This window comes from Grampus griseus (assembly GCF_964374135.1).
Source record: "Grampus griseus genome assembly, chromosome: 14".
In the NCBI taxonomy this organism is placed as follows: domain Eukaryota; kingdom Metazoa; phylum Chordata; class Mammalia; order Artiodactyla; family Delphinidae; genus Grampus; species Grampus griseus.
The window spans coordinates 63,135,376-63,147,723 of record NC_139008.1 but is presented as its reverse complement, the minus strand read 5'-3'; the positions used below and the strand labels follow the sequence as shown (position 1 = coordinate 63,147,723).

The window sequence follows — 12,348 nt, the reverse complement described above, 5'->3', positions numbered from 1 at the left end:
GTCTGGAAAAGGGAGCCCAACTTGAGCAGAAAACAAAATGGGTAAGGCCTGGTCAGGCTCTTGGTCTCACTCTCAGAGCAGCTCTGGGAGCAAGACTGACAAGCTATTTTATATCAACTTGAGGGCTGGCAGGGCCCCACAATGAGCTAAGAAAAAAGGAAACCTAGCTTTTGCCTGGGAGCATCCAAACACCTCTTCTACTCTGTACAGCACAGAACTGTGAAGGAGGTCAGGATGGAGGGGAGAAGGCAAGGAAGGGGGATCCAAGAACATTCAGTGAGGGCCACCTGACATGTTCAGAGCACCACGCTGAGCCCTTGGAAAAGCGCAGAGGGGCCTGATCGTGAACTGGAATCGAAGGAAGAGAGGAATGGAAAGCAAATGGCACCCCCACCCCCATCCCTTCTTTTGGGCCACACTGCCTGGCTTGCAGGATCTCAGCTCCCCAACCAGGGATTGAACCCAGGCCACGGCAGTGAAAGCCTAAAATCCTAACCACTAGGCCACCAAGGAACTCCCTTTCTTTTTCAGCATCCCCCTTCTGACACAAGCGATCCCATCAGAATCTTTCTCTGTGATCGGGGTTTTTCCCTTGATGACTATCTTTTCAAAATACTTGACTAACTCTCCAAAACAGAGAGACTACGGAATGTAATGAATCCTGAAACAAGCGGCCACTCTATCACTGAAAGTCATCCTCACCTTATCTCACTACAAGGCTAAGCAATGGCTCACTTCACTGTTGGAGGCAGGGAGCCCACAATGCTGATAAAACCCAGCCATTTCACAGGCAGCCAGCACATGAGTAGTGTACGACCTCAGAGCTTTGCCCTCTCAAGGGAAAAACCTATTCCTACCTTTCAAAGCTTGGGCTTGGTAGAGAATTCTGATCTGCATGACCCCCTGCTCATCAGAAGTAAGATCAGGAGGGACCAGGCTCCAGTGTTAAACGTCACTCGGATTCTCCTCGGGCCTCAGTAAACACGAGAATCTGAGGAGCCTCACTTTCTCTCTGACTCCAATCCCCAGGCAGCAGACCTTTTTCAGGGACACGGTGTCTGCGGCTCATCCTGTTTGGTCTCATACTGGAAGCTGAGACCCCATTTCCTACACGTCAATGTGAAACACAACACAACCTTCTACATACTCTGAGAAAAGTTCCACACGGCTTTCAAGAGGTGAACTAGCTGTGAACAGAAGTTTATAAATCACGTGCATAAGTATTCTGCACTGGGACTTCCCTGGTGGTTAAGAATCCACCTGCCAATACAGGGGACACGGGTTCGAGCCCTGGTCTGGGAAGAACCCACATGCCACAGAGCAACTAAGCCCGTGCACCACAACTACTGAGCCTGTGCTCTAGAGCCCATGAGCCACAACTACTGAGCCCACGTGCCACAACTACTGAAGCCCGCAAGCCTAGAGCCCGTGCTCCACAACAAGAGAAGCCACTACAATGAGAAGCCCACTCAACGCAATGAAGAGTAGCTCCCACTCGCTGCAACAAGAAAGGCTGAGCGCAGCAATGAAAACCCGACGCAGCCAAAAATAAATAAATTTTCAAAGAAAAAAAAAGAAGTATTCTGCACGTTCTACTGGGGAAAAGCCCTTTATCTAGGATAAGAAAAATGGCAGGCAGCAGGCAAAGTTGAAACTCTTCACAGATTTTTAAAGAGACAATATCACTATAAATGATAATATGTAATTTACATTTGTTCAACTCTCCTCCAAATGCTTCTTTTAAAAGACACAGCATGTATACAGCAGAAAGAGTATAGGCTGTGTGGTCAGAAAGATCCTGGGTTCAAAATCAGGCTCTATAACGTCTAAGCTGTGCCCCGCGCAGTCTCCTCCTGTGTAAAACGAGAATGTGTCCTGCCCCTTGAGAGATCGAGGTTCACCTCAAGGGTCTGGTGCAGAATCAGTATCTGAGAGCTATTTTTACAGGTGAGCCTCACAACAGCGCAAAAGGTGAACCAGATCCTACTACCCCAGTTTATAGATGAGGAACCAGAACATTATGGGACTTGGGACTTCCCTGGTGGTCCAGTGGTTAAGACTCCGTGCTTCCAATGCAGGGGGTGTGGGTTTAATCTCTGGTTGGGGAATTAAGATCCCACATGCTGCACGGAGGAGCCAAGAAATAAAAATAAATAAGTAAGAATAAAATAATTTTTTTTTTAAAGTTATGGGGCTCGTCCAAAGTCACATGGCTCAGTGCAGACTGAAGTCTCTTCATGCCAAGTCCTGACTACTCATGACAGCTCCCTGTCTGAATGAGACAAATCTGGAGCCAGATCAGCACATATACAACTTATCTACATGTGAAAAGAGATCTCATTTTTGAATTAACTAAGTGAAATACATCTTGGAGTATATTTATAATAGAAAGAGGTAATTTTTAGGGAGAAACTGCTGGTGAAAAAGCTGGCTCCAAAGAAAACTAAGATGACCTCATCCCCCCCATTAATCACCAGGCAAACAAGTGCTTTAAAAGCCTCCAACAAATGGGGATGTGGCAGTGAAACTGAGGAAATTAACAGAAAGCAGGGGGAAAGCAGCACGGATCTAAGACTAACAGCCAGTGCCTAAGACTAACAAAGCAACTGATGTTTAATAAGCATGACTCCTGGGCAACCCTGTCTCACTGTACAACTTCACATCTAGCCTCTCTGACTATAAAACTGAGATTAAATCTCACAGGGGAGGGATTTCCCTGGTGGTCCAGTGGCTAAGACTCCACGCTCCCAATGCAGGGGTCCCAGGTTCGAGCCCTGGTCAGGGAACGAAATCCCACATGCCACAACTAAGAGTTCGCATGCCACAACTAAAGATCCCTGGGCACTTCCCCGGTGGTCCAGTGGTTAAGAATCCGCCTTCCAGGGACTTCTCTGGTGGTGTAATGGTTAAGATTCCACCTGCCAGGGCTTCCCTGGTGGCGCAGTGGTTGAGAGTCCGCCTGCCGATGCAGGGGACACGGGTTCGTGCTCCGGTCCAGGAAGATCCTACATGTCACGGAGCGGCTAGGCCCGTGAGCCATGGCCGCTGAGCCTGCGTGTCCGGAGCCTGTGCTCTGCAACAGGAGAGGCCACAACAGTGAGAGGCCTGCGTACCGCAAGAAAAAAAAAAAAAAAAAACTTATGTAAGAGAGAAAAAAAAAAGAATCCACCTGCCAATGACACAGGTTCGACCTCTGGTCCAGGAAGATCTCACATGCTGCAGAGCAACTAAGCCCGTGTGCCACAACTACTGAGACCGCTTGCCACAACTACTGAAGCCTGTGCGCCTAGAGCCTGTGCTCTGCAACAAGAGAAGCCACCAAAATAAGAAGCCCGCGCACCGCAACAAAGAGTAGCACCGGCTAGACGCAACTAGTGAAAGCACACATGCAGCAGTGAAGACCCAACGCAGCCAAAAAAATCAAAAAGAATCCACCTTCCAATGCAGGGGACACGGGTTCGATCCCTGGTCAGGGAACTAAGATCCCACATGCCGCTGGGCAACTAAGCCCATGCGCCGCAACTAGAGAAGCCTGTGTGTCGCAAAGAGCCCACGTGCTGCAACTAAGACTCGACGCAGCTAAATAAATAAATGTAAATAAATTTAAGAAAAAACCAAAACAGAAACAACAAAAAAACGAGGTATGCCTGTACACTTCTACAATCATCTGAAAGTTTACAAAACTTAATTAAAAAAAATGCTGCATGCTGCAACTAAGACCCAACTCAGCCAAAACTAAATAAATATTTATTTTATAAAAAAAGAAAAAAGAAAGAAAAGTTGGAAATAACCTAAATGTCCAAAAATTGGGAAGATATTAAACAACTCCACCATATCTACAGAAAGAAATAGTATACAGCCATTAAACGTAATTATTTCCGAGACAGTGAAAGAAACTAGAGAATATCCACAATTTAATGTTAAGTGAAAAAAAGCTGGAATATATACAAATATATATGTGCACAGAAAACACCCAATCAGTGGCTTTCTCAAAATGAAACCACCGGCATTTTTTATTTTCTTCTCTCTAGTTTTCTAAAGGTTATACAATTAGTATAGACAGAAACAGAACATGTTTTTGTTCTTGTTTTAAATCATTACCTCTCTGCCAGATTCTTAGTAAACAGTAGGTCAATAAAGTTGTGGCTGAAATGGCAAACTTGCCTGAGTTTGGGCTTGTGCTACTTGGGAATAAGAAACGCCACTGAGGGCTTCCCTGGTGGCACAGTGGTTAAGAACCTGCCTGCCAATGCAGGGGACATGGGTTCGAGCCCTGGTCCGGGAAGATCCCACATGCAGTGGAGCAACTAAGCCCATGCACCACAACTACTGAGCCTGTGCTCTAGAGCCCGTGAGCCACAACTACTGAGCCCACATGCCACAATTACTGAAGCCTGCACGCCTAGACCCCGTGCTCTGCAACAACAGAAGCCACTGCAATGAGAAGCCCACACACCACAACAAAGAGTAGCCCCCACTCGCCACAACTAGAGAAAAGCCCACACGCAGCAACAAAGACCCAATGCAACCAAAAATAAATAATAAATAAATAAAAAAAGAAACACCACTGATAAACTAATATAGAACTAGAACAATTATAATTATTGTCCTTAAATAAGTCACTTCAAATTGGATGCACAACAGTGCAGATGGAGAAGCTGGGACTAAGCTGCAGGCCTCAGAATGGAGCCTCTACAGCAGGAGACGGTAGACACACAGGCCAGAACAGAGCACGCTCTTTTTAAGCACAGTTCCTCTCAGAAGTGGAATCAGGGCAGAGCTGAAAGAAACCGGGCAGCCCCAACGCAGAACCTGAACCTGCACCTTTTGCAATCAGATACGGGCCTTGCATCCCTGAAGGACCCGCAGACTTTCCTGGAAAAGGGGCCTACTGATTTCTCTTACCTGAGCACAACTGTTCAATCTTTGTCAGATTCAACTGCAGAGACTCATTGATCCAGGCCAGCATGTCATGTCGACTGAGGTTATCACTGGTGACCGACGTTGAGTACACATTCACTGCCATCTTCTACACATGTGAGGAAAAGAGAAGGACTCGTGTTATTGGGCAGCAAAAAGGAGCAAGCATTTCCTGGAGTCACCAGGGCAGACCTGTGGGGACACTCAATTTATAAGCCTCACCTTCTTCCCCAACAGGCCAAACCAGAGACACTAGGATTCCAGCCACAAGCCTGGATTTCCATGAATAAACATGACCTGAAATGAAATACCCAACACCAGCCAGCCTAAAATTCAGGCCCCGTTTTAATGTGATTGGCATAAAATTTTAAGCTACAAAAGACACTAAGTAAAGGAATGATTGTTTTATGAAGGGAGGCTGATGCACAAGCAAAAATGTTCTCTGCTTAGAAAACGTCAATCCAAGTTTGTCCACTAACATATCAAAATGTTTACACCAGTTTTCTTCAGATGGTGGGCTTTTGTATTAATTTCTCTTTAGTTTCCACTATAAAGTTTTCCAAATTTTCTTTAAAGACTATGTCCACTTTTATAATCAAAAAAGTAAATTACCTTTTCAATAACCTAAGTACTACAAGGTGTTGGCAATGACCTCACAGTGAAGAGACCTTAGTACCAATTCTCTGCTGAGCCTCCTGAAGACAGGGCATCTGAGGGCCTACTAAGCACCAGGAGCTTAGCAGACACTTGTCACTTAACCCAACAACTCACTGCAAGGCTCACTTTATTCTCCTCATTTTACAGATAAGGAAAAAGGTGCAGCACAGAAGCCCTAGGAAGTGGCAGCCAAGTCTGCCTGGCCCCATCATCCACATTCTTTCCCCGCCCCTAGAAAATCTGCCCCTCACCTTTCTGCCAGGCTTTCCAATTCAAAACAACAAGCACAGAGAAACACATTAACTGAAAATGTTTACCAAGCACTGTTCTAGGGGAAACAGATATGCAGGAAAGACAAGTTGCCTGTCCACAGGAAGCTCACTTTCTAGTATAAGTCTGACACTGACCACATACACAAATGTCATTTCAGGCAACCATTTACATAATGAAGGTGGAGGGGAATGTGGTCAGGGAAAGCCTCTCGGAGTTGATGTTTGAGCTTAAGAATGAGAAGGAGGCAGCCCCGCGAAGATGTGGAAGAAGGGTGCCTACAGGCCAGTGAGTAGAGGGATAGCAGGAACAGAAGTGGGAGAAGAAGTGAAGAAGCCAGATCCTGTTAGGACTGCAGGCTGTGCTGAGGAGTTTAGATTTTATTCTTTAACTGTTAAGGAATCCATTGTGGGGATTTAAGTGGGGTAGAATCACACTCTCGTTTAAGTTTGAAAAAATTACCCTGGGACTTCCCTGGCAGACCAGTGGTTATGACGCCATGCTTCCACTGCCAAGGGTACGGGTTCGATCCCTGGTCGGGGAACTAAGATCCCGCTGGCACGGTGTGGCTAAAAAAAAAAAAAAAGAAAAGAAAAAGAAAAAAAAAGAAAAAGATCACCCTGACAGCTGGTGGAGAACAGACAGTGGGAAGGGAAGACTCAAGCAATATGAGATAAGGGGAGGTGTATCCAGATCTAAATGAAATCCCTGGGCAATTACCATGAGGACACATGACTATAAAATATTAAATTTCAAGATGATCTTGACATTTAAATTTTCCTCATTTCATGTGACATCAATATGACCAACAAGAGGAAAAAAACTCAGAGCAAATTTGGAACCACCATGGGCCGCTGTGCTCTCTTGTGGCCCTTCATTCCTTCACCTAGCAACTAGCTAGACTTCCACGTGTCTCCTGCACGCCTCACGAGTCACACAGCTACAGAATGTGAGAGCCAGAAGATGAAGATCTCCCATCCAATCCCCTTTTTATGAACAGAGGTGACTGCGGTCTAGAGAGATAAATGACTTGGCAGGTCTGTGCCCTCACATCCCACATTCCCCGCAGCACTCGGCACACTGACTTGCACACAACGGGCTCAGTAAATGCTACCTGTTTTCAGGCTGGCAGGAGAGAGAAAAATGTGTCTGTGTAAACTCTTTCCAGAAAGCAAACTATCAACACTATTACTTAAACTCAAATGAGAAAACCACGTTATACAAGGAGCCAATACAATTTAGTTCCTAACTCCACTGGGAAATTAATCCCACAGCACTTCATTCAAACCTCTGCAACTGTCATTACCTCTTCATTTCTGAATCACTCCTGGATGAGATCTGGACCAGTAGGCAATTTGCTCCATACCAAGAGCTGAGTATCTGAAGCCTGGGTTTGAACGTGAGGCTGTCACTCATTAGTTGTATAACCTTGGGCAAGTTACTTAACTTCAATACACCTCAGTTATCTTGTGAGTTAATGCTACCTATCTGAAAAGGGTGAGGTGAGGTTTAAATGAGATAATGCACAAAAAATTATTTCGTATTAAACAAACAAGCGCCAGGGCGGGGAGGGACCTTGTCTCACTCATCCTCCTATCTCCAGCGCCAAAAACAGTGCCTGAGACTTGCCACCACCATCTCTCATCTCCATCCACCACAACAGCCATCAAATTAGTCTCTAACTCAAACTGTTTTTACACAGCAGTGAGGGAGAATCTTCTGGATCAAAAATCAGACCAAGGGTCTCCTCTGTTTAAAATTCCCAAATGAATGAATAAATGAAATGCATACTGTGCGCAAAATGCTATTAATAGGTACCAAGGTGAGACACATCCAAATAAAAACCACCACGGTCCCAGGCTGAGCACTTGTAATCTATTTTGGTGACATTCATATATACATACACCGGGTAATGTGTGTGTCACGCTGCCATAAAGTGTAAGCAGCTGGTTAAGCCACGTGTGTCTCCTGACCACACCCCAGCTCAGAAAACATTAATGGCCTTTCATCATCATATAATTCAAAACTCTTTCATTAGCAGTACATTAATACCTGGCCCCATGTGCTCTGCAAACTCTGCAGCCACTAACCCCACTGGGGTTAGGCACCCTGTAGATGTGCAGTAAACATCCACTAACTCAACTACTTAATTGGCTCTTCCAGGCAATCAAAACAGAGCCCAATTCTCAGAGCCTCAGCTACAGCTCGTGACAGCTCACTCTTCCTCTACAAGGATCCCACTGCTTGGCCTCAATGGAAGACCCCATGACCATCACGCAAACCTCACCCCCTTAAAAGGCTCCTTGATCCATGTTTCAAGTGCCTTGAAAAAAGCTCCCCCTTGCCTCTCCAGGTATCTCTTCTCCTTCAGCAGGTCTCCTAGCAGGCCCCCAAACCCACTTTGATTCATTGATGGCTGATGAGCACCTATTACTTTCAAGGCACCATACTGAGCCCTATGGAAAGAGGGGGAGGAAGGTGCCACCAGAAAAAAAGCAATGTGACCCTAAGTAAATACTTCACCTTTCCGGATCACAAAGAGCTCACCTGTAAAAGATGAACAATATCTTCACAAGGTGGTGGTGAGGATTAAATGAGAATCTGAGTGAAAGCACAGCATGTCCTAAGCTTCCTTATGTGCCAGAAACCACTACACACTTTGACACACCACCGCAAAGGGCACATTGGATAAAACATGCCCTCTAGATCTGATCCTCAGGGAGGCAGCATAATACAGAGGTTAAGGGCCTGGACTCAAGAATCACAGACGGGCTTCCCTGGTGGCGCAGTGGTTGAGAGTCCGCCTGCCGATGCAGGGGACACAGGTTCGCGCCCCGGTCCGGGAAGATCCCACATGCCGCGGAGCGGCTGGGCCCGTGAGCCATGGCCGCTGAGCCTGCGCGTCCGGAGCCTGTGCTCCGCAACGGGAGAGGCCACAACAGTGAGAGGACCGCGTACCGCAAAAAAAAAAAAAAGAAAGTCACAGACGTGGATTCAGCCACTTGCTGGACACCGTAAAGCAAATCATCTCTCAGAGCCTCAGTCCCCTAATTTGTAAACTGAAGATAATAACTCTTAGAGACAGTGTAATATTAAATGACATAATGCCACACAACACCTGGCACACAGCAAGTGCCCAATTAGCAAACAGCTATTATTACTACTCTTAGAGATACCCCATTACAGAGGTGGATGGCAGGGCCGGTGTACCTTCCTTCAACGGGCCTCAGGAGTCTCATTCCCAAAATGGAGGAGAAGCCAAGCTCTGCCCTGCAGCACCCCAGGTCAGCTGTGAAGCAGGGACTGAAAAAGCACTGTTCATGTCACCCTGTTATATTATCTTCCCAGTGAGCATATAAAATTATCTTTTCCAAGTATTAATTTTCTCATTTCCTGTCTTCCCACCATAATGTAGACTCCTAGAAAGCAAGTCTTTGCCCTCCTGCTCCTGGGTGTATAGCCAGCGCTTAGCACAGTGCCTAGCACCTAGTGGACGCTCAACAAATACCGATGAAGAAAGGAGGAAGTCCAGTGAGCTGGCCTGCTTTTTGCTTTTTTGCTATGTACCACGACGAGAGCTTTCCGCATGTAGTATCTTTGTCTCCCGTTTTACGGATGAGAAAACTGAGGCCCAGAGAGATTAAAACACCTGCCCAAGATCGCACAGCAGGGAATTCAATACAGGTATGAATCCAAAACCCGAACTCTTAATCAGGCAGCACCGTCTCCTACAGTGGGGGTCCTCAGAGCTCCCAGCAGGACCCACTTCAACTACACACGCCCCCTACTCGGCACAGCCACCCCGGAACCTCCTACCTCCGCCGTCCGGGATCCACGCCTCGGCCGCAGCCCATAAGCCCCCACGCCGCCGAGCAGCAGCCCCCACTTCCGGCCCGAGGCCCCGCCCCCCAGCAGAACGGAGAGCGCGCGCCCCCCAGCCTGGCCCGCGCGCTTCCCCCAGCTTGGCCCGCGCGCGCCGGGTCACGGCCCCGCCCTTCCCCCACCCGGCCCGAACGGCACCGCTGAGGGGAGCGGCCCGAGCACCGCTCGCAGAACCCGCCGGCTCTACCCGCCCCGAGGCCCGCCCGCCCGCCCCCAGCCGCCGCCCCGTGCCCGCTAGCCGGCTCACCGGCTCTCGGCTGGACCGCGTCCGCTGCCCGTACCCGGCTCCGGTTCCGTCTTCGTCTCGTTCAAACCGCCTGACCCCGCCCGCCCGCCCGCGCGATGACCTCACACGCACCCCCCCGTTACGCGCCGACGTAAAGGCTCGTCATCGCCCGCCGGCTCCTTTTATAGAGAGGGACTAAGCCGCGCACTGGGGGCGGAGCCCGACACTTGATCGACGGCTGGAGTGCCCAAGGGGCGGGGCGCCGGCTGCCGGGGCAATGCAGCCGCGTGGTCTGCCGCAACCAATGAGATCCCTCCTCGTGCCGGTGTGACTCCGCCTAGAAGGCGGGATCCAGTTACAAATTCTACACCCCCAGTAGCCAAAAAAATTGGTTTTACAATGAATTTCTACAAAAATGAGTTATTGGATAAAAAATAAATCAATACGGGCTTTGAGGAAGGACTTAAAAGTCACCTCAGAGACACATTCTGTGACTATTCTATCTAGAATGACCCTACAACCTCATCATCCGTTTTTTTCTTAGTATAATCATCTTGTTTATGCCTTTATTGCCTGCCTTTCCGTTAGTTCCACGGAAGCAAGGCTTTTCTCAGTCCTGTTCCCACCGTGTCCCAGAGCCTGATACAGAGGTTCTTAGTAGAGACTTGCTCAAAGAATGAATTACACCCACTTTACAGAAGAGGAAACTGAGTGTCAGAGAGGTCAACTGCCCAGCATCACAAAGACTGATCCAGGTTTCTAGCTGGTTTCCTTGTCCAAATATCATTTATTCTTGTGTTCAACAAATATTTATTTTCCCTGATCAGTCAGGCCCTAGGATTTTGGTGATGACCAAGAACCAGACATAGCCTCTGAGCTCTTAAAGTTTCCAGTCCAGCAGGGAAGGCAAAGCACATAACTAATTACACATCACTGTTTAATTACAAACCAGACAGTGTTAGGCAGGAGGAGGCTGTGGCAGGAGTGATGGCACCTGCATTGCAAGAGGTGGGGTCCCGGAGGCCTCTTCTGGGCTGGGTCTCTCCCTCCCCTGAGGCCTGGAGAGATGTTCAGGGAAGAATAGGTTGGGGAGCTTGGGGTAGGAGCTATTTATCAACTGGCCAGGAGGCACTTCAATATTTTAACCACCAGTATACAGCTGGGTAGTCTCTCTGGTACGCAGCGCTCCAAGAGTGCAGCATGAGACCTGACCTCACCTGAGGAGTATGGGAAGGCTTCTCAGAGTTGATAGTTGTCCTAAAATATGAGACGTTAACCCAGCACAAGAGTAAGGGTAGGAATAGACAAACAAGAAGATGCAGCAAAGAGCCCTGTAACCATATGATTACAGCAGTAGTAGTAATATTAGCACTATAGTGAATTGATACGAAGTCTGGATAATTGAGTAAAGATATTCATAAGTGATTTGGGCAATATAATGTGTTATCATCTTATACACAAGGACATTAAGTTTCCAACAGTTTCAGTGAATTTCATAAGTAGCAAAGCCAGCAGGCCTGGATTCAAATCCTGACTCTGCTAGGAGTTAGAATCAAATGATGTGTGTAATGTTCTTAGACCACTCCTAGCACATAGTGTGTGTTCAATAAATGTTAGTGATTTCGAAGTCCCTTTCGATTAATGTCAACGTTCAATTACTGTCAACTGTTCTCAGCAGTACCTAAAAGCCATTTTGGGTGGGGGAGGAATGGGTGTGGGGAATGAAAGCCAAGTCAAGAAGAGCCTCAAGTGCCAGTCTAGAGTTTGAACCTGGTTCTGGAGACACAGGACATCACAGGTTTCTGAGCGAGGGCCTCTGAAATAAAACTCATCTACCCTCCCAGGAGACAGCTCCCCAAAGAGCGAGGGTCACGTGATCTCCTCAGGCTCCACCCTCCTCCCTGAGGCGGTTAGCCAAGGTTGTCTGGGTCAGATTAAGCTTTGACTGAGAAAGGCCAGAGGGTAAACAGAAAAAAGAACTTCCATCCAGCCGGTGAAATTTGGGAGACTTTACTATGCGTCTTTAAGCTACCGTTTTAAAGTATGAGGTAATCTCATTTTCCCAGATAGATATCGTGAGTCTCCTCTCCGAAAACAAAACCAAAACACTATAACTTCAAGACCCGAGTTTTCCAAATGTATGACAAGATTATTGAACTAAAAAATGGTGTCAGGTCTCATTTGCCTTGAGGACCTCACAAGCTCATGGAGGAGAGGACTGCAAAAGTAAGAAATGATAATACAGAGTGCTTTGTGCTGAGATGGATTCTTCTATCTGTCCACAGGGAAGGAGGGCTCAGATTAGGGGATGTCTCTTAATGCTGCCTAGAGTGGAGGCAAAGGAGGCTTCCTGGAAGAGGTGAGAACTGGAGGACCTGTCTGGCAAAGTGGAG

The 12,348-nt window shown here is 47.4% G+C and overlaps 1 protein-coding gene across 5 annotated transcripts in view; it reads right to left on the bottom strand.

The window, feature by feature from the left end:
• The window catches only part of MAPRE1 (microtubule associated protein RP/EB family member 1), a 35,181-nt gene extending 25,124 nt beyond the window's left edge, over positions 1–10,057 (bottom strand). For 3 of the 5 annotated variants that reach the window (XR_014297723.1, XM_082671223.1, XM_082671220.1), the window contains exons 1-2: positions 9,977–10,057; positions 4,906–5,029 (exon numbers count right to left, since the gene is read on the bottom strand). Coding sequence is in view for 4 of the 5 variants with exons in the window: in XM_082671223.1 (XP_082527349.1) it covers positions 4,906–5,026 (121 nt within the window). In the remaining variant the exon portion in view is untranslated. Of the gene's footprint in view, positions 1–4,905; positions 5,030–6,309; positions 6,417–9,976 lie in introns of all 5 variants that reach the window. The other 2 variants (XM_082671222.1, XM_082671221.1) reach the window with 2 other exon arrangements.
• Positions 10,058–12,348: the final 2,291 nt, after the last annotated feature.